This window comes from Acanthaster planci, linkage group LG01 (genome assembly GCF_054643075.1).
Source record: "Acanthaster planci isolate LZ-2023a linkage group LG01, COTS_SCS, whole genome shotgun sequence".
NCBI lineage: Eukaryota > Metazoa > Echinodermata > Asteroidea > Valvatida > Acanthasteridae > Acanthaster > Acanthaster planci.
The window spans coordinates 28,161,840-28,182,488 of NC_141777.1; the positions used below are offsets into that span (position 1 = coordinate 28,161,840).

General features: G+C 41.8%; 1 protein-coding gene across 3 annotated transcripts; it reads right to left on the bottom strand.

The window, feature by feature from the left end:
• Nucleotides 1-1,366: 1,366 nt before the first annotated feature.
• On the bottom strand, nucleotides 1,367-19,666 carry LOC147800638 (monocarboxylate transporter 12-like). 3 transcript variants are annotated; one of them, XM_087140501.1, is made up of 4 exons: nucleotides 17,810-18,636; nucleotides 4,078-4,221; nucleotides 3,120-3,965; nucleotides 1,367-2,465 (listed from the first exon to the last, which is right to left on the bottom strand). In XM_087140501.1, the coding sequence occupies exons 1-4, from the start codon at nucleotides 18,012-18,014 to the stop codon at nucleotides 2,347-2,349; spliced, it is 1,314 nt and encodes a 437-aa protein (XP_086996627.1). In that variant the 5' UTR covers nucleotides 18,015-18,636; the 3' UTR covers nucleotides 1,367-2,346. The 3 variants fall into 3 exon arrangements, with proteins under 3 accessions (XP_086996627.1, XP_086996631.1, XP_086996624.1); XM_087140505.1 differs by lacking the exons at nucleotides 1,367-2,465; nucleotides 17,810-18,636 and adding exons at nucleotides 19,350-19,461; nucleotides 19,602-19,666 and having other exon boundaries at nucleotides 2,539-3,965; XM_087140498.1 differs by lacking the exon at nucleotides 1,367-2,465 and having other exon boundaries at nucleotides 2,539-3,965.
• Nucleotides 19,667-20,649: the final 983 nt, after the last annotated feature.

The following is a 20,649-nucleotide window of genomic DNA, read 5'->3' on the forward strand; positions in this document are numbered from 1 at the left end:
GACAGTTCTTTAGAATATGCTGCTGGAAAACTTCACCTTGCCGAGTTTAAACCGTTGCACTATTGAAGCATCTGTACGCGAGCGTGACGTTTTCGTTTCTGCCCACGGGATATTGGTGAGACTAAGAGCTCCATATTTCAAGCACTGCCGTTTTGCTTTGACCATTCGGCCTTGATGAACTGCTACTTGCTAGTGTTACTTCAACGTCAGCACCAGCCCTATCAACAAGCATCATAGTTGTCATCTCACCGCTTATTGCCCTTATGAAAACCCAGATGGAAACACTGCGTAAGCTTCGGAGTTGATGCCGTTTATTTCGAAGACTTATCTGCTGTAACTATTTACATGAAATTTATGAGTAATGCATAGGCCTATCAGAAAGACTATGAATAATTCACCGCAAAAACCTCAAAATCTAGTTGGAAAAGCCCTTGTGGCTGCGCCACTCGCCTGGTCTCCTGTCCAGTCGCTTTGCAGTTATACACACACACACACAGCCACGAAGGCCTCGACGAAAGGCTATTACAGACCGTAATCCGCGATTAACTGCTCCGGTCGGCTCCATAGACAAAGTGCGGTTACCAGCCCCAGTGTTGAAGACCCTAGACATTCTTTGTACACAGTGATCGCCACCGCCAGCGAGCTGGTAACCCACAGACTCGCCGTGTTTCGCTGCGGCATACTGGGGTGAATAAATGGTGGAAAAGATGCACGAAGAAGTTGCGCAGTTCTCTTCATTACTCCTCAGGAGTCAGCGAGTGATCTCCACAGATGAGTTTCCGGCGGTAGGGAACAAATACCCAAATTATGAACTGCAGTATTTATATCATAAGTCGCAATCCTAGTGATGCCTACGGTTAAAGAAGGTGGGAACATGCCGCAGGAATGCATTTGACAACGTGGTGAGGTTTCATGTCGAGACAATTGTGGACAATGACAGAAAGGACAACGAATCTTCCCATGTTTTTTGTGTTTTGTACTTTCCTCTGGACCAGCTACATTCTTTCAGTTTTCTTGTGCGTATTTTTGGGAGAATTCGTATTAGTTAGTAATTCTGTTTATTGATAAGAGAGGCGTTTTGAGGATGTAAAGACGTAACCAGACTTTCATTGTCATTGGAATATCAGAATAATCACTAAAATTATCGAAATTTAAGTCTCCGACGACGATGATTTCCGTCTTAAGGCGGCCATGTTGAACATGCGGAAGTGTTACGGACACGCATGCGCAGTACCCACGATCCTCTGCAAATGCAACTCCGAGCATTCCTTGTAGCTCGCAAGCAGCGCGGAGTTTGTTTTGTCCTTGCAGCACGCGCAGTACTGGCAGTGGCCACCATTGACCCTTTTGATCTCTACTTGCTGACTCCTTGTGTTTAATAGCTCCTTGATATTCGTTCACAGCATGAGTCCAACATAACAAACTCAACCGACGCCTACAATTCGTCCAAATTTTACTTACTGTCTCTTTAAAGAGATCCAGTGCTACTTTGTGATGGGGCGACACTGATTTATTGGCGTACATCTACATCACTACTTTCCATTTTAGCTACAGCTATAAATTTATTGGCAATTTAGTATTTAGAAAATCAAAATTTGTCCCTCATTACTGAAACGGCAATATACAAAGGAAAATATAAATATTAGAAAGGCCAAGGAGGACTGCTCAGCGCATTATCCACTCTAACTTACCATCCATTACTTCTCTGTATGAACAGTGTGTCTTGCTGAAAGTTCATAAGATAATACTCGATCTTTCACATCCACTCAATGACTTGTTTAAATTCAACAGATCCAGTATACATCTCTGTGTTCCATCTGCTACACGTTGTCGTGCAAAAATTCTTTTGTCTCAAATGCAATCCACTTGTTTAATAGGTTTGTGAATAGGTAATTAATTATCCATGCTGCTAGACGTTGATTCTTTACTGTGAAGTTATTTACTGTGCAATGTTCCCGTACTTTGGTCCTTTAATTGTACTGTATCATTAATTGGTTAGTGATATGCATGTTGCATGTTAATAGTTTATATGTAGCCCTTTTTAGAATTGCCAGTGGAAATTGAATTTTTCTACTTTTTAGTGTGGACAATAAAATGAAACACTGTATACATGTACATGTGTACAAGGGGCATAATCCTTTCTGATGCCCCCTTTCTGACCATTGTTGGTTTTTAGCTCAGGCACTATTGTACCTAATTGAGCAAGTTCGATCAGCGGCAGTTTGTTAACCACTATCCAATTTTCCCTGATGACCGATATATATTTGATGCATACGTTACCAGTCTAAATCGACAACTGGTTGACTATTTGTCGCTGATCGAACTTACCAATGCAAGTAACTGCCACTATGATTTCAGTTTCTCTAGAAACCATTCCAACATTAGCGCCACCAACGGTAGAGTTGATATGCATCCCAAGATAAAAAAGGCCCAGTCATAACTGCCAGTCTGGTCGTACATCCAACCTAATACAACAAAATCAACAACAAAATGATTGCAAGTCTCCAATTACGATCGTCCCTGGCTCATTACCCGGTTTGTAGAAGTGTATACATGTAGAGGTCTGCATTAAGTGCTCGGTTGACTCCAGGACCACTGTTCTGTTGGCCCAAAGCCTTACCCCACCTCACCTTGCAACTACATGCCCAGATTTCATAAAGTGATGGTAGGCTTCGGTTCCAGCTTTGTATTAGTCTTTATTCAAAGACCTTCTATAGTTCATTCCGCGATCCGCGACACGAACTACACAGGGTGAGAATCTTTGCATTTGCACTTCTCATAAAGTATCTCTCTTCTGTGTGTGTACATGCGTGAAATGCTTGTTTTGTTTGTGACACACGTTTTGTATAGGCTCTCAAATTTTTCATAAGCCTCATGCTAGCTGTACAGTTCCTGTGGGATAATCAGGCCCTGTACATCACAACTGTCAATGAAGCCATCAAAATGAGCCACTGTAGACTTCTCAATGAGAGCGAACGCTGCTGGTGGCTTTGCGTAAGTTGCAAATGTTTGATAAAAAAGTAAAATACACGTATGTCCGACTTGAATGAAAGCTACTGAACCCCCCGTTAACATTAACTCAGCCATTAGTTTTGTATGAAACCAATGGTTATCCATACCTGGAACGAATCCAAGACTAAAACTGAAAACAGCTGCCAATAATTCCATCCAGCTGAAAGCGCTAGCCAGGAGATCAACTCCAAGCAGCTCCCTTGTATAGAGATCGTTGAGTGTGAAAAGTGTCCCAGACGAGCCAAAAAAGAGAAAAGCATTGACCATCATTGGCCAATACGTGTTAATCCAGGGAGTTACCAAGAGAGTTATGGAACTCGTTATGATCGTCAGCACCATTGCACATCGCAGTTTCAACCAACCTCGGTCCACGATAAGACCACATGTGATCCTGCAAACTAAGCTACCGAACCCCGCAGCTGCAGTGAATGTCACAGCATCATCCGGAGAGAAGCCCTTGACCTCCGCTAGGGAAACGTAATAGATATACCAAAGATCAGCTGCGAAGTGGCTACATGTGAATACGACTCCTGTGATCCAAAATGAAACCCGACCACAAACGGAGAATCCAAAATGCTTCAGTTGAGCACCGATGGCATCTTTAAAGGCGCCAAATTGTGACTGTATCGAGTTGTCGGTATTCTTGGCACTAGCTCGTATCTCTTCATTAGTGTCGGCGCGAAGTAGCTGGTAGTTTCCCTTCGTTTGAGTTTCGGTCGAAGGTGATCGCAATGTGGCACCACACACGCCAAGATGCAGGCTTAAGCCACCCATAAGAAGCAAGGTACCTCTCCAACCGTACGTGTTCAGCAACAATTGGACAAATGGTCCTGCGGTGATCAATCCTACAGAGGCCCCCGATGTTCCAATTGCATTTGCAGTGCCATAGTTTGTTGGAAAACAGCGTCCAATCAGAGCTCTTGTCAGTATATTGACAAAAATGATAGTTGGTCCTGCAGAAAAGACAGTGTAAAAATATGCGTGTGAATGGGAAATCTGAACAACAATCATTTAAAGATTTTTATCCCAAGAAGTAAATTTATATTACTGATATAACGTCCTTACCAGCTACAAGTGACAGTGTCAAAGTGAACACCACAGGTTTGGTGGTAAAGGACGCGACGATCATAGACATTCCAACCAAGAAGCCGCTGGCTGTGACCACAGTGCGGGTACCAAACATGACCTCCACAGGCCTGGCTAGTGGACCTATAGGGGAGAAAGTACGATGCATGGGATTTAAAAATTTCATAGGCTTCTGGTGTTGACACAAAGCTTATATTGAAGCAGATGAAGAGCACTCAGATGTTATTCAACTGAACGCAAACCAAAACAATTGTCATAATTTATTTTATGACTTATGCTGACTCATCAGAGACAAAACAAAGGAATAAAACAGGCTATGGCGAAAACTCATCACTATTTCTTGCAAATGTCATACTAAAGAAGTTGTAACCATGGACCTTGTTGATGAGCTATAAGATGACATTACCAGTGAATGCAGATGCCGTCCATAACTTGAATAATACGATGGCTGGAAGTGAAGGTGAATTTTGAAAGGTTTTATTTCGTCATATACCCTGGGTGATTGGGGTTAATTAAAAGTCATATATTATCGACCCTTCCCAATTTAATATACTGTGTCATTACAACAAGAAAATTGTACGGATCGAAGTCAAGACAACAAACGAGAGAATACCGACTGCTTTGCTTTTGGATGTGCAAGTTCCCCATCTAGAGCTGCAGTCTGTTCAGTGTATTTTCATCAGATCAAAATCCGATCCTGTGTCCATACATTTATTTTTCAGCTTCAAACAAGATGGGGCCTTGGCCGAGTGCAAGAAGTTTGCGTGATTTGAGCAAAATAGATGGCATGCTGAACAAGGTGCAGGGCCGGAATTCCCGAATAGGTGTAGCGCCCGTTTGTTGTATCGGCTCTCCAGCTTCTTGCGTGATTTGAGCAAAATAGACGGCATGCTGAACAAGGTGCATGGCCGGATTATCCCAAATAGGTGTAGCGTCCGTTTGTTGTATCGGCCCTCCAGCTTCTTGCGCGATTTGAGCAAAATAGATGGCATACTGAACAAGGTGCAGGGCCGTATTATCCCCAATAGGTGTAGCGTCCGTTTGTTGTATCGGCCCTCCAGCTTCTTGCGTGATTTGAGCAAAATAGATGGCATGCTGAACAAGGTGCAGGGCCGGATTATCCCGATTAGGTGTAGCGCCCGTTTGTTGTATCGGCCCTCCAGCTTCTTGCGTGATTTTAGCAAAATAGACGGCATGCTGAACAAGGTGCAAGGCCGGATTATCCCAAATAGGTGTAGCGCCCGTTTGTTGTATTGGCCCCCCAGAATAATGTTTCTCAGAATGTAGCCCACCCATAAAAATTAGGCCAAAGACATCACAGAGTGTACGTGTACCTGATCACTTATTTGGCAAAATAGGTCAGACCTAGTTTCGATCTGCAGTCTCTCCTGTCTTTGCCATAAAACTGATTTCGCTTGTTTTTTTTTTAAATCTGTCTAGGTTCCTTTGTTTCTATTATTAACATTCCATCCACGTAGAGTGGATGACGAACGATTTGAATTTTATAAGTTAGCTGAAGTCAAAATTGGTGAACGTATGAATTTGTTGTTTTTATTCTGTTGCGAAGTTATAAATTCATTAAATTGATTCAAATGATTGATCCTTGTTTTCTGGTGCTGTGAAGGGAACTTGGTGTCATGCTGGTGTTGCTGACTGAGGACGTCACCCCAGTATGTCAAGCCTGTTTGTAGACAAAGCAGAGGATGTCAACTTACTCTGCTGACACAACGGTTTGGATAGCACGTGCCGGATGTAGAGGTATCATGAGGTGGTTACTAGCAGCTTGTGATGCCAGAGAGATCGTACAGACAGCTGGGGAGGTACGGCGGCTTAGGTGAAATGTGACCTTCATCGGGTACAGCGCAATGAGGATCTCAAACCATTCAACCTTGACTTCATGTAGATCACAACACAATGTACACACCTCCCCTGGGATCGATCCTGTAATGACTGGAAGTATGTTATAGACGTGGCTCAACCTCGGGATCCGACACTCGTTTAACAAACTATGTCAACTCTTACCTTGATGTAGAGTCCTTCTGGGCACTCAAGCAAGACACACCGTACTCGGCTTAACTGTAGTTCGCCTACTGATCCTGCTGGCACTGCTCGTCACAACTTCAGTATTGTTAATGGGTTTGTTTTAACAACTTGTACACGAACCCACACGTGGTGGCAATATTCTGGACTTGGTGTTGACTGGTGTAGATTTTCATCATACGCATGTGTCCGTTAAAACCAAACACAGGCGAATCATATCGCTGTTAAATAAGGTGATATCAAAATCAAGAGACCTCTTCACACGATAAGCTCTATGGAGTTCTGTCAAAGCTAACTGGTCTGGAATGAGGCACAACACCTAGGAAATTTTCCCAGTTCTCAGACTGACACCAAATTTGCGGCTGTGAACATCGAAACTATATCTCTCACACTATGGAGAGGTTCCTACCGTGCAGGAACAAACTCATTCGATCCAGTGAACTAAAGCAACTACATGTAGTACGCTGAAGCCTGCAGAATGGCCGGGAAAGAAGTACAAAATGCTATGGAAATGCAGTTAGAGATCCTTTTCAACAAATTGAGAGTCTACGAGCGTCTAGACAAGACCTTATACTGCACGACTTGGAAAAAAGAACTCGCTGGAAGTAATTCATTAGGACTGGTAAACATTTCGCCAACAAAGAAACAAGCCAAAAGGACTAGCGGTGGGCAGTGAATCGCCTTCCTCCCAAAACAATTCCTACAGTGACGCACAAAGGTTGACTTTCACTATTGTTGAAGAAATGTCGGAAGTCTTCTGTAAGTACATTGCCAAATCAAGCTATATACTGTTCAAGTAAGATCAAAAGACAACAGAAGCATCCTGAAACCCATTGACAGTAAGAAACCGAACGAAACTATTGGTGAGACCTGTATCCGCAACCGAATGCTGAAAGAATGCATTGAGTGTCAGGCTGTTCCCCTTTCTAAGTTTTTCAGGAAGTCTCCCCAGACCGTGGAAGGATGCTAATGTTGCTCTTGCACTCAAACGGGGATCATGTTCAACAGCTACTAACTATAGACCCATCAGCCTGCTTTCTATTCTAAGCAAAGTGTTCGAATCAGTCATTCACAGCGAGTTGCAAACACATCTATTCGAACATAACTTGATGAAGATAAGTCAGTTGGGTTTAGACCTGGTCATGTCTGTAAGTTCTCAGTGGGATTTGCAGGCAGGAATTGGGTCAAGTTGGACACGCACAGGTATATGGTTTGTCACTCTTGGTCTTTATTCCTTGTGACTCCCATCCACGAACATGCACGCGGTCAACTAGAGCAGTAAAAACACAAACCACGTTGCTGTATACTAAACTACAATAACGCCATTACAAAAAAACATGCGAATTCTCATGCAAGGTTATTTATCACAGCTATCTAAATAATAATCAGAGTCAGCCTAAAGGGCTACAGAACTAAATAAGAATGTGTGGAAAAGAAGCAGGACTCTCAGACTGCAGTCCAATCCACGAGAAATCCCGAAAAGCAATGTTCTTTACACGTAGGCCTATATAGCAAGAACCCATGCACATGCACAAGTAAATTCACACGGCATTACAACGTAACCTGTGCATAACACGTGCAAATTGCTGCAGAAATTCACTAACTTTAATCCCAATAATCGCCTTGAATGACTCCGAAATATAAAGCCAAATTCTTGCCACTTTTCCCCTTCCCCATTGAGGCTACGATTACATCGGTGAGATGACTACATCCTCTCTTTAGGGCAAGGGATTGTTATGAATCTGAACGGTACGTGGTCTAGAAATTTCGATCAAAGTGAAAGTTGTATCTACTCCGCTACCTGGCCCGCGCAAGGGCGCCAACAGTCGGATTGATACTGCCGAAACCTACACTCCATCTTGAATTTAAACCTTTAAATTTCACACTTAAACTGAACGAGACAGTAAAATATAACATCCTCCCTAAGGGTTACACTGGTTTAATAGTAAGTTAACCAAGTCCACACGCTGCTTCCAGTAGGCAGATTTTGTTCACTGGCCTCCCATACTGTCCCTTGGCAGTCTTCACGCGAACCACTCGAACACAGCCGTCTTCACTGCGATGCACGTCTGTTACACGACAAAGTGGCCAATATCCACGATGACCAAGGGCAAGCTCATCTGTAAGGAGGCACAAGTCTCCAACCTCGAAGTTCCGCGACTGGGTGATGGACCTTTGTCGTTCCTGAAGTGTAGGTAGGTACTCTCTCAGGAATCTGCCCCGGAACTGTTGCACGATGTACTGAGTCTGCCTAAAAACGATTCCGCACCAGAGCATCCCGCTTCTCAAACAGACCTGGAGGGCAGGCACTCGCTGGCTCCGGGTTGACAACATCATTAGGCCTCAACGGAAGTAGGTCATCAGCGCTCGGACTGAGGGCACACAATGGACGACTGTTGTACATAAGCTCACACTCTGCGACTACTGTAGCCAGCTGATCCTCAGCAGGTACAGTGTCTGTCCCTTCAATACAGTCAGAAGGGCACGTCGCAGCGCCCGGAACGGTCGTTCGAAAAGGCCATTTCTTGCAGAAGCCTTCAGCACATTTGGTTGCCACACAATCTCTCGTTTCCACAGGAAGTCTGCAACCTTGCTGCTGTTCCACATCCTCACCAAGGCTTTCATCTCCACAATGCCCGCGGCAAAGTTGCCAGCGTTGTCAGTGACCATCTCGGTAGGTCGGGATCTTCTTGAAATGAAGCGACGAAATGCATTCAGAAAACTGGCAGTATCCAGTGATGGGAGGAGCTCGAAGTGCACTGCTTTGACTGAAAATGATACAATGCCCAATATCCAACGCTTGACATTTGGTCGGCCAATACGGATCATAACAGGGCCCATGACATCTGCTCCGACAACACCCCAGAGTGAGTTGGACTCCATACGACTTTCAGGTAGGCTTCCCTGGAGCTGTTCCTTGGGCTGTGCGATTACTCGTTGACACTCAATGCATCGTTTCTCCACTCCATACGCCAACTTGGGTCAACCAATGGCCGGAACTTCTCACGCAGCAGACACAACATCGTACTTAGAGGAGCATGGCTATAGGTGACATGATACTCTCGGCTAATGATGGTGGTCACGTGATGGCTCTTGGGAAGGATGATCTGGTGCTTCCTTCTATAGCTGATATTTGCCTTGTCCAGACGCCCACCGACTCGTAACAGCCCCACTCCATCAATGAAAGGCCGGAGGTTGTTTATCTCTTTATGCTTCATCATAGGCCTGCCCTTACCAAGCTTACTGATGACATCAGCAAAGCATCGGTTCTGGATGTATTTGAGGATTAACTCTTCGCTGTTCCTCATCTCTGCTACAGAAATACGATCGGCAACGGCTGACTTCTCTCCGCCACACATCCCTTTGTTTGCTGTCCGCCAATTCACAAACCTCACCAGCCACGCCACTGCAATCTTCAAATTTGTCCACGATGAATACCTCTTCACCAGCTTCATCAGACTTTCATCTTCCGCAGTTGGAGATGCATACTGATGCTTCCTTTCTGAACTCTGGGTAGTCGTTTAGTAGCTCTTCAACGATTGGAGATTTTGGCCTGGCTGTGCTTCTTCAATTTCATCCATCCTCAAAGCTGCTTCTAATTTAGCCCTCCTTTGTGCTGCCTCCAGCTCAGCTCGGTGTTTCGCCATGTCTGCCTCCATACGAGTGCGCTCAATTTCAAGCTCTCTTCTGAGTGCAGTTGACCTTGAAGATTTGCTTGAGGACTGAGAAAATGTGCCGCCTTTCTTGCCTGAAGACCTTGTCTTTACTGAACGGTTACCGGTAGCACTCTTTATTTGTGATGACTCTGCCATAACATTGGAAACTTTGGTGGACTTACCGGATGATGATTGATCCGGTAAAACTGTAGCAGCTCCACTGACGTTCTTACCCGACATCTTGCTGAGGGACCGAAGCTTGAATATGGCCTTTTCCAACTTCATACCGCTCTGCAACAGCATGCCATGCTGCACTGGAGGAAGTGTTGACTGTAAGTTCTCAGTGGGATGTGCAGGCAGGAATTGGGTCAAGTTGGACACGCACAGGTCTATGGTTTGTCACTCTTGGTCTTGGTCTTATGTAAAAACATAAACCACGTTGCTATATACTAAACTACAATAACGCCATTACAAAAAAAATATGCGAATTCTCATGCAAGGTTATTCATCACAGCTATGTGTGACTTTCACTCACAGCTTCTCCTTTGCTGCTCATGTGTCAAATGTGGCAGCAAGAGCTGGAAAGAGTGTTGGCATGCTCAGGAGAATAGCTTCATGCTTGGGTCCGGCAGGCAGGCAGAAGGTGTGCAAGGCACACACAAGGAGCAGAATGGTATATGATCCACTTGCACGGTGCTTTTCAAGTAACAGCTCACTGCGCTCACTTGACACCTGCGCTAACCTATTAAATCACCGAGCCAGCTCTACCTTTGCAGTCTCTATACCACTGTCGCACGGTTACCAGGATGGGGCTCGTCAGCCGATAGCCAGTTCCAATTATGGTCAACATGTTGTCAAGCTGCTTAGTAGCAAAAGCTCCTAACTTACAAATGGAGCCTTCAGCATTGCCACCGTTCCTGTCTACCAGCAGCCATCTATGTCTGGACTTGTATACCAGAGAGCATTGTTGGGCAGCCTTTATATAGAGATGGCAGCAAATAATCGTGCACCATTATCTTCAAGGAGATATTTTTTTGTGCTGGCTATATTTATTTTCAAGTTATCTGTTTTTTTTATCTTCTTGTTAAATTTTCTTAGTTAATTTAGTAATGTATCATATTTTCTCTTCCCCCATATTTGTATATCTTGAATTTCATTTAGGGCCAATTAATTGGGGTCATCTGTAAAAAAAATGAAATGGTTCCAGTATTGCCTATGACGTGAAAGATTTTCGGGCTTTTGATGAAGTTGCAGTAATTCAAATTTGGTTACCAAATACATATATCTAGATTTTCAATCGAGTGACAATGACAACCAGTAGATGAGTCTGGGTAAAAAAACAAACAGTCTGTGTAAAAATCAAAGCCTGTTTGTCCTGTTGTCACGGTACGATAATTACCGATGTAGACTCCATCCAATCATAGAGCTACAACCCATAGCTCACTGCCCTTTATTTCGGAAATAGTGGATGTGCCTGAGCGTATTTATTTCATGAATTCAGTGTGAATTCAGTGCGACATGGGCACGGAGAAGAATTACTGGACGATCTGGACATGCTGGCTAATCTGGGTGCATTGGATATTTGTACGCCTTCCCTGTCAACACCTTGAACCGTTCTGGTGATTATCCTTCCCTTTTCGTATAGTGTGTCGACCGATTGCCGCTGATCCCCTGCTGTATAGGGAGTTTCCTGGTTAGGAACCCTGAAAACTACTTTTCGCGGTGGAATTTGTCATGCAGGTGTGGCATGAAGTGCAACCTCACATGGCTGGAAGAAAGTGAGGTGTGCCCTCTCGCTGGGCAAGCAGTTCAACTAAAACAGTCGGTGTATCAAAGGATGTTGAAGTCTATCAAACAATGAAAAGAAAATACATGTTCCACTGTTTAAGGGACTGGATACCTGACACAAGGGGGTTTTCATTATTATTAAAAACCTAGGAAACATACATATGCAAGTAACAACTCGTTATTACGAGTTTAAATCAATTATAATAATCATTGTGGAGATATGGAGATCAATCCCGTGTGCTCTAAATCTTGATGCTTAAATTGTGCTCTATATGTGATTTAAATCTGCCATTGTGATATATAGTTAATAGAAAAAGGTTGAATGGCCAACATCTATTGCTGCAAGGCAGGCATAAGGTAGCTGGCCAGCCTGTGGAGCGTGGCCCCATAAGAGTTCTGATGGTCAGGAAGTTGTAAAAAATATGTTTCCCTTGGAGTTTTAGAGTGCGTTTATATGGAGGTGGCCTTCAGTCCCCTTTATTAGCTGGTTCGGCAGTTCAGCCGAACCAGGTATTGAAATCGTTCTGTTTTTTTTTTTCTTTCCTTTTTTTTTTTTTTTTTTTTTTTTTTTTTTTCTTCTTCTTCAGCCAAGTTTTTCTACCCCTACACTTTGGCACCTAGGAAAATCAGAAGAATTTCAAACTTGGAGGATAGTTGTGTGATCATCCAAGGACGGTCCTAGAAGAAATTCACAGTGATAACTTAAGTAGTTTATTTATTATTGATTTTTGAAGAATTAATTTTCCCCCATAGACTTTGTACACAGATTGCACACAGTTTTCGGACTGTCGTATATCAGGCTATGAGGGCGCTATTGCAGAATTACGGTCACACCTGCATGGGCTTTCAATTTTCAAGAAACTGTCCCATATTGAACCATGTATGGCGCTGTTGCACAACATAGGGTTTGTACACACATTGTCCCGCATAATGCGTGAGCAGTCCTCAACTTCGACCCAGAATTACTACCAGAACGAAGAAGAAATCAGACTAAATTTTCCCTTCCGTTCGATCGCAAATATACCCAAGTGTCCAAATATTAAATAATATTTCATAAGTTTTTCCCAGTTTAGACAAAAATCACGTGACATGAAATTAAAGGAGCAGTTTTCCTACACATGTGTTTCTAGCCCATTGACTTTGTACACGTTTTTGAGCGACAATTTTGGTAACTTTGCAGTCTTTCATCGTTCCCAAAGTGATAGCCAACGAAGACCCCGATGCAAGATTTATTGCAAAGGGATGACGTCATGATGACATCATCACCTTATTTTATATTTATTTTTGAATATTTCATTTTTCCCCATAGGTTTTGTACACGTTTTTCGACTTGACACAAGTGAACAAGTAGTCTTTAACTTCGGCGCAAGATTACTATAAGAACAAAGGCAAAATCGGGTACTTTACGCTCTGTTATTTTATTTGAAATATGCCTAAGAGTCCGAATATGAAGTAATATTTCATAAAAATTGTCCAGTTTAAGCGGAAATCACGTGACACGAACTTAAAGAAGCAGTGTTTCTGCAAACAAGTTTATAGCCCATTGACTTTGTACACGTTTTTGAGCGACAATTTTGGTAACTTTGCAGTCTTTGATCGTTCCCAAAGTGATAGCCAACGAAGATGCCGATGCAAGATTTATTTCAAAGGGATGACGTCATGATGACATCATCCCCTTATTTTATATTCATTTTTGAATATTTAATTTTTCCCCATAGGTTTTGTACACGTTTTTCTACTTAACACAAGTGAACAAGTAGTCTTTAACTTCGGCGCAAGATTACTATCAGAACAAAGGAGAAATCGGGTACTTTACGCTCTGTTATTTTATTTGAAATATGCCTGAGAGTCCGAATATGAAGTAATATTTCATAAAAACTGTTCAGTTTAGGCGCAAATCACGTGACACGAACTTAAAGAAGCAGTGTTTCTGCAAACAAGTTTATAGCCCATTGACTTTGTACACGCTTTTGAGCGACAATTTCGGTAACTTTGCAGTCTTTCATCGTTCCCAAAGTGATAGCCAACGAAGACCCTGATGCAAGATTTATTGCAAAGGGATGACGTCATGATGACATCATCCCCTTATTTTATATTCATTTTTGAATATTTCATTTTTCCCCATAGGTTTTGTACACGTTTTTCTACTTAACACAAGTGAACAAGTAGTCTTTAACTTCGGCGCAAGATTACTATCAGAACAAAGGAGAAATCGGGTACTTTACGCTCTGTTATTTTATTTGAAATATGCCTAAGAGTCCGAATATGAAGTAATATTTCATAAAAATTGTTCAGGTTAAGCGCAAATCACGTGACACGAACTTAAAGGAGCAGTGTTTCTGCAAACAAGTTTATAGCCCATTGACTTTGTACACGTTTTTCAGCGACAATTTCGGTAACTTTGCAGTCTCTGATCGTTCCCAAAGTAATAGCCAACAAAGACCCTGATGCACGACTTATTTCAAAGGGATGACGTCACGATGACCTGAATATTTGCTCATACGTTTTGTACACGTTTTTCTACTTAATAAAAGTGAACAAGTAGTCTTTAACTTTGGCGCAAGATTACTATAAGAACAAAGGAGAAATCGGGTACTTTACGCTGTGTTGTTTTATTTGTAATATGCCTAAGGGTCCGAATATGAAGTAATATTTCATAAAATTGTTCAGTTTAAGCGCAAATCACGTGACACGAACTTAAAAGAGCAGTGTTTCTCCAAATGGGGTTTTTTGCCCGTTAACTTTGTACACCTTTCCAAGGCACAATTTTGAACCCTTTCGAATGTTTGCTCGTTTTCAAAGTGACAGCCAACAAAAATCTTGATACAGAAATTATTGTATATAAATGACGTCATGATGACGTCGTCATGTGATTTACTCTTGTTTTTTCAATATTTATTTCAGCCCCTTGACTTTGTACACGTTTTCAACCCAGCATTTGGGTTAGTTTGAGAGCTTTGATCAACAATACTTATCTTGTTGGTAAAACAGTCCCGAACCAGCTCTGTGTTTGTTTACAAACACGTTTCTCTAGTTTTACTTTGCTTTACTCCACTTTAATTTGCATTTAATGTAAAGAGATACAAAGATAATACACATGCTGCTGTAGAAGGAAGACCCACAAGAAACATAGCTTGTCGATTAGATGTTCAGTGTACACTCGTAGTGACAAATAGTCAAACCATTGGTAAACCTATTACAAATTAATTAAAAAAGGTAAAGTACATGTACATGTATAAAATGATATGTATCCGGTAACCTGTATGGCTGTAAACCGGTGAAAGAACTTACTTGTTAGCTAAAAAGTTATTCCATAATTTATTTTTTATAGGCTTAGAGGCTTTTATAGGTGTAAAGGTGGAGGGGCTGGCTATATTTATTTCAACAAATTATCATTGGGCTCCACAGCTTAGCCCCCTCCTGAGTAGTGAAGCCCGTCTGCATAGAGAAAACCACGCCCCTTTGGGGGGTTTTCTCGAGCCTCTCAACCAATCAGAACGCTGTATTTAGCCCCCATTTCTCCCTCATTAGCATAATTCTTCTGTGATCTTAGCGAGGTATAGCCTAATAAGCGGGGGGGGGTATAGCCTAATAAGCTGTGATCTTAGCGAGGTATAGCCTGATAAGCGGGGCCAGTAATATCCTAGCAATAGCCTACTTGTAGTTTTTGCTTGCAATTAAACACAAATTATTGCTGTGACCAGGAAGTAGAGAGAGAAAAATCCCTGATATTTGACCTACCATCGTAAATACACTTTTTTTTAATTTTAATATTCTGTCCATTACCCATGCAAAGCTTGTAGTTTTCTTCTCCTCCCTCGCTGCACTCTAGCTATGGACATACCAGGCATGCAATTGGCCAGATACTACAGCCCGGGCAGTGCAAACTCCTGTGTGCTTCCTCTATGAGCAAGCACAACATCATCCATACACTGGAATGTATCATTCGAGGATACAGATAGGCCTATTACAAAAACTGATACAATAAACAATACAAATAAAGATTGTAGTCCGTGCATAGGATCAATGAAATTAATGACGTTGCCCTGTAAAATAGTTGGTAATTCTTCAGATTTTGCGAGCTGTGAGCAAATTAGTTTGAGTAATGTGATTAACGTTAGTAATGTTTAAAAATAGTAGAGTTATAAAAGAGATAATAGTTGGAGACATGAAAGTTAACATTGTTAATATTAAGCACAATTTTTTCCTGTAATTTGAGGATTCGATGTCTCGCAGTGTTTCCCCGTGCAGAAATACCATATGTCATGCAAGGTGATATCTAGGTATTGTACAAGGCCAATAAAAGAATCTATTTAAACGTCCCGTGGAGCGTGGCCCTATAATAGTTCTGATGGTCAGGAGGTTGTAAAAATACGTTTCCCTTGGAGTTTTACAGTGCGTTTATATAGAGGTGGCCTTCAGCTCCAAAGTGTTGTTTCTTTAAAAGTCTCATCCTTTGAAAAAGTCTCATTGTGTTGGTCATTCTGATTTATAACGCAATCCCCTTTATTTTACTTTGCATGACTCCACTTCAATTTGCATTTAATGTGAAGAGATACAAAGATAATATACATGCAGCTGTAGAAGGAAGACCCACAAGAAACATAGCTTGTCGATTAGATGCTCAGTGTACACTCGTAGTGACAAATATTCAAACCATTGGTAAACCTATTACAAATTAATTAGAAAAGGTAAAGTACATGTGCATGTATAAAATGATATGTATCCGGTAACCTGTATGGTAGTAAACCGGTGAAAAAACTTACTTGTTAGCTAAAAAGTTATTCCATAATTTATTTTTTATAGGCTTTTACAGGTGTAAAGGTGGAGGGGCTGGTTATATTTATTTCAACGAATTATCATTGAGCTCCACAGCTTAGCCCCCTCATGTTTCACAATAGTGTTAGAGATTTTAGTCCTTGCATAAGATCAATAACATTCATGACGTTGCCCTGTAAAATAGTTGGTTTTTCTTCAGATTTTGCGAGCTGTGAGCGAGTTAGTTTGGGTAATGTGATTAACGTTAGTAATGTTTAAAAATAGTAAGTTATAAAAGAGATAAACGTTGGAGTCCTGAAAATTAGCATTGTTAATATTAAGCACAATTTTTTTCCTGTAATTTGAGGATTCGATGTCTCGCAGTGTTTCCCCGTGCAGAAATACCATATGTCATGCAAGGTGATATCTAGGTATTGTGCAAGGTCAATAAAAGAATCTATTTAAATGTTGACACAATACCTATATTTCTAGAAATAGTCGTAGAAATGTGGCTGATGTGTTTATTCCAAGTTAGGCGGTTAGATATAATCATAAAATTTTTATTGTATCAGTTTTTGTAATAGGCCTATCTGTATCCTCGAATGATACATTCCAGTGGATGGGTGATGTTGTGCTTGCTCATAGAGGAAGGACACAGGAGTTGGCACTGCCCGGGCTGTAGTATCTGGCCAATTGCATGCCTGGTATGTCCATAGCTAGAGTGCAGCGAGGGAGGAGAAGAAAACTACAAGCTTTGCATGGGTAATGGACAGCATATCAACATTTAAAAAGTGTATTTACGATGGCAAAAGTAGGTCTAATATCAGGGATTTTTCTCTCTCTACTTCCTGGTCACAGCAATAATTTGTATTTAATTGCAAGCAAAAACTACAAGTAGGCTATTGCTAGGATATTACTGGCCCCGCTTAAAAGGATATACCTCGCTAAGATCACAGAAGACGGACACAGTTGGAGTTGCAACTCTAGTACTTCCAATTGTTCGATGATGGTCGCCATCGAGTCTGACGAATAATAGAAAACATTCCAAAAATGCCTCATTACTGCATGCATATTAGCCGGACAAGCGGGTCAGTAATATCATAGCGATACTTCAAGAAGGGGTATAACAAAAACCATTTCCTAACAAGTTCAATAAAAAAAACGACAGTATGGACGGGGAAACAGAAAGGCATCCAGAACAGGGGTGGGGGCAAAAATAGGGTATTTTGTAATGTAAATGTTATGGTCCTTTGAGGGGTGGGGCTATATTTTGGCCTTTTACACGCATTAGGAACGAAAAGAAATAAAACAGACCCCCAATATTCGCTTTCCTAATTATTTCAAAGAAAAATCTGCCGGGGGGAGGGCATGACCCCCGTTGGCTCCTTGATCTGCCATAGGGAAAAATGATTTTCAAACCAGTTAACCAGGTAAAGGTGTAAAGCCAAGGTTACAATTGAGCATATTACCTGACACATAGATCATGCCATTGATGACAGATATTATCCATCCGATCAGCCAAGTCTGGGCTGTGAATTGTTCCTGTAGTGTTGGCAACATCACTCCTAGACCTTTGAGCATCCCGATCCAAAACAAGAAGCTCATGAAAAGGCAAAGAACCGCACACCAGTTCTGGTAAGAACCACTAACCCGAGTTCTGCCGGTGCGCATCATTATTGGCCAATATTGTAACTAAACTGCTCCCGGCGTATGCACATACAAGTGCATGTAAGCCTTACTAAGGGCATCCGTTGTCGGCCGTCGGTGCAAGTTAGAGGTCACCCTTTGTTGAGAGCTGCTGCATGCATACAACTGAGTGCACCGCGTCACGGTTATCGCCCAGTACATAAAGAAAGCGAATAAGAGTAACCTCGTTCGGGCCGTTGTTAGCCTGTTTGGGGTTTGGAAGAGCCTGACAAGGGCGCTATTTAGTGGTTTGGGTCGAATCTTTTACGCACCTCAAATAGCGCCCACTTATATTGTCTCCACCTTGCTTCAAAAGGCTAATGGTTATCATTTTGGCTTCGACTGAGGGGAAAGTATTTTATGCCAGTGACCCTGTGTGGAATTTCCTTCAAAGAAAAATATGGGACAAACTTAATCTTAAGAAATAATATTACACCCTCCCCTCGACCAACCGACCGATCTTCCCTCAGGTGAAAATATGAGAACCATTGAATTAATTACAAACGCCTTTTTGATAGGCCAATCGGCTACACCCGGATGAACACCTCGGTCCTAAAAGATCTTTCAATGTCCTTTCCATATTGTCGGAAATAATTTGGGATGGTGCTCATTGTGGTTATAACCCTTTTTTCACTGGTCGATAATATCAGCTGCATGCATGCCGCATGCGCTCACAGGATTATGTTTACACGTGTAGAATATACAGCGCAGTATTAAAGTGGGGATTGGACTTGCCCAGTGGGCAAGCCAATTCAGTAAAGGGAGATTTGATTCAAGTGAAATTTTCCCGATGCAGTTGGGACTGGTATACGACCTGGCTTCGTCGGTTATTTCTTTTGCCTGTCTTACGATCATACCTTCCTCTATGATTATACCAGGCACGAAATGGGACAGAGGGGTATCCCCCAACGAGTCCAATCCGTATAGGCCTACACACTCGAGCCTATATTATCACTTGACACATCCCCCCTAACATTGACCAGCACAAGAGCAGGGTGGGGTTCTCCCTGTCCCATAGTTTGCTTCATTGTGGTTACGATTATTTAGCAGGCAAATGTTGTCTAAGCGTTGAATGAATAATCGACGTAATGTTGCATAACTGTAGAAAAGGTATAGGGTTCTAAAGCGGACAGGCAAACGACATGTGTGTGAGTTGGAACGTCGTGTTTGTGAATTGTAAACGTCGTGTGTGTGAATTGCAAACTGCAAATTGCCGTTATTTTTTTCTTTTGATTTTATGTGTCGAGTTATCCTGAAAGACTCCGTTCCACAAAAATTTGCAGCCTGAAAAGTCTTTATTTAAGAATTGAATCTGACACATACCGTACAGCTTCATTTTCAAACGCGGAAGTGCACAGATCGACGCTAAAAGCGTCGTATTGGGATCCCTCTATAGAGCCTATAAGTTGACCTCTGATGGCGCGCTTCTGGAACCCTTGGAGAGGAAAATAATATGCAGAGATTTTAGAATTTGTAATATTTTTTCGTCCAGTTACAGTCTTTAAAAATCCAACTCGGAAAAGGGGCTTTGAAAATATTCGCTAGTAGATCAAGTTATAGAAACTGAAAAATCACCTCACTCAAAAGAGAAATATCCTGCCAAAAATTGACTCATCACTTCCGAAAATCTAAAATACATGAAGGACAGTGCAATGCGTCAGTCTCGTACATAGCTGAATATTTACGGTTTGAAATTTTATGGTAGTCCGTCGGTAAAAACCGAAATAAAAACAGACAAAATATTTTAAACACTCTTATAATTTATAAGTAGTAAGCCTAAAGCAATAGTCTACTTCATTTATGAAAAATTCTAATGTTTTATCTAACCTTTGCTGACAACAATTGCATGATGTCAATTCAACAGAATCTGGAACCCATCAAGTGCAAGTAGGTAAATCTTTGCAACGTTGTACAATCTCGTTTTCAAGTAAGCACGGGCAGTGAAAACAAACGTGCATGAACATGGAGACCTAGGTACGATATCTCTATTGTTTTGTTTTAATGACGCTTTCAGCTACTCAGGCTTAATCAGCATCACATTACGGAGTTGGGAAGAACGTGCACTTTTGGAGGAAGCAGGAAACCGGAATATTCGGAGAAAACCTGAGAGAGCGAGTATGAACTGGAAACCAAATGCACTTAAAGCCTGGGCCAAGCCGGGACTCGAACCCAGGCCTCATTGGTGCAAAGCGAGGAAAGAACCGCTACGTTGACCCGCTCCCCGTGCTATCTCTGAATTGTGTTTGTGAGTTTTCAACGAACGGACGTGAAGTCCTCGACCAATAAAAAATGTTAACTTTGCAGGCTCCACCGTAAGCTCCTACGAAGCAGAATTAGAGTCAAAAAGATCGGAACATGTTTTCCTAGAAATGGAATGGTTTTTTAAAAATCGATTTTTTTTGTTTTTGTAATGTTTTTTAAAACAGACCGTACTTTTTTGAATTCATTTTCCAAAACCGAATGAAATCTTTCGTATCTAATATGTTTTTGGATGAAATTTTACAGGCCTAAGTTGTTTTTAAGATTCGAATGAAATTTTTTAACCCAACATGGTTTTAAGATTCGAATAAAATTTTGTAGACCTGACATGTTTTTAAGATATGAATACAATTTTTTTGGCCTA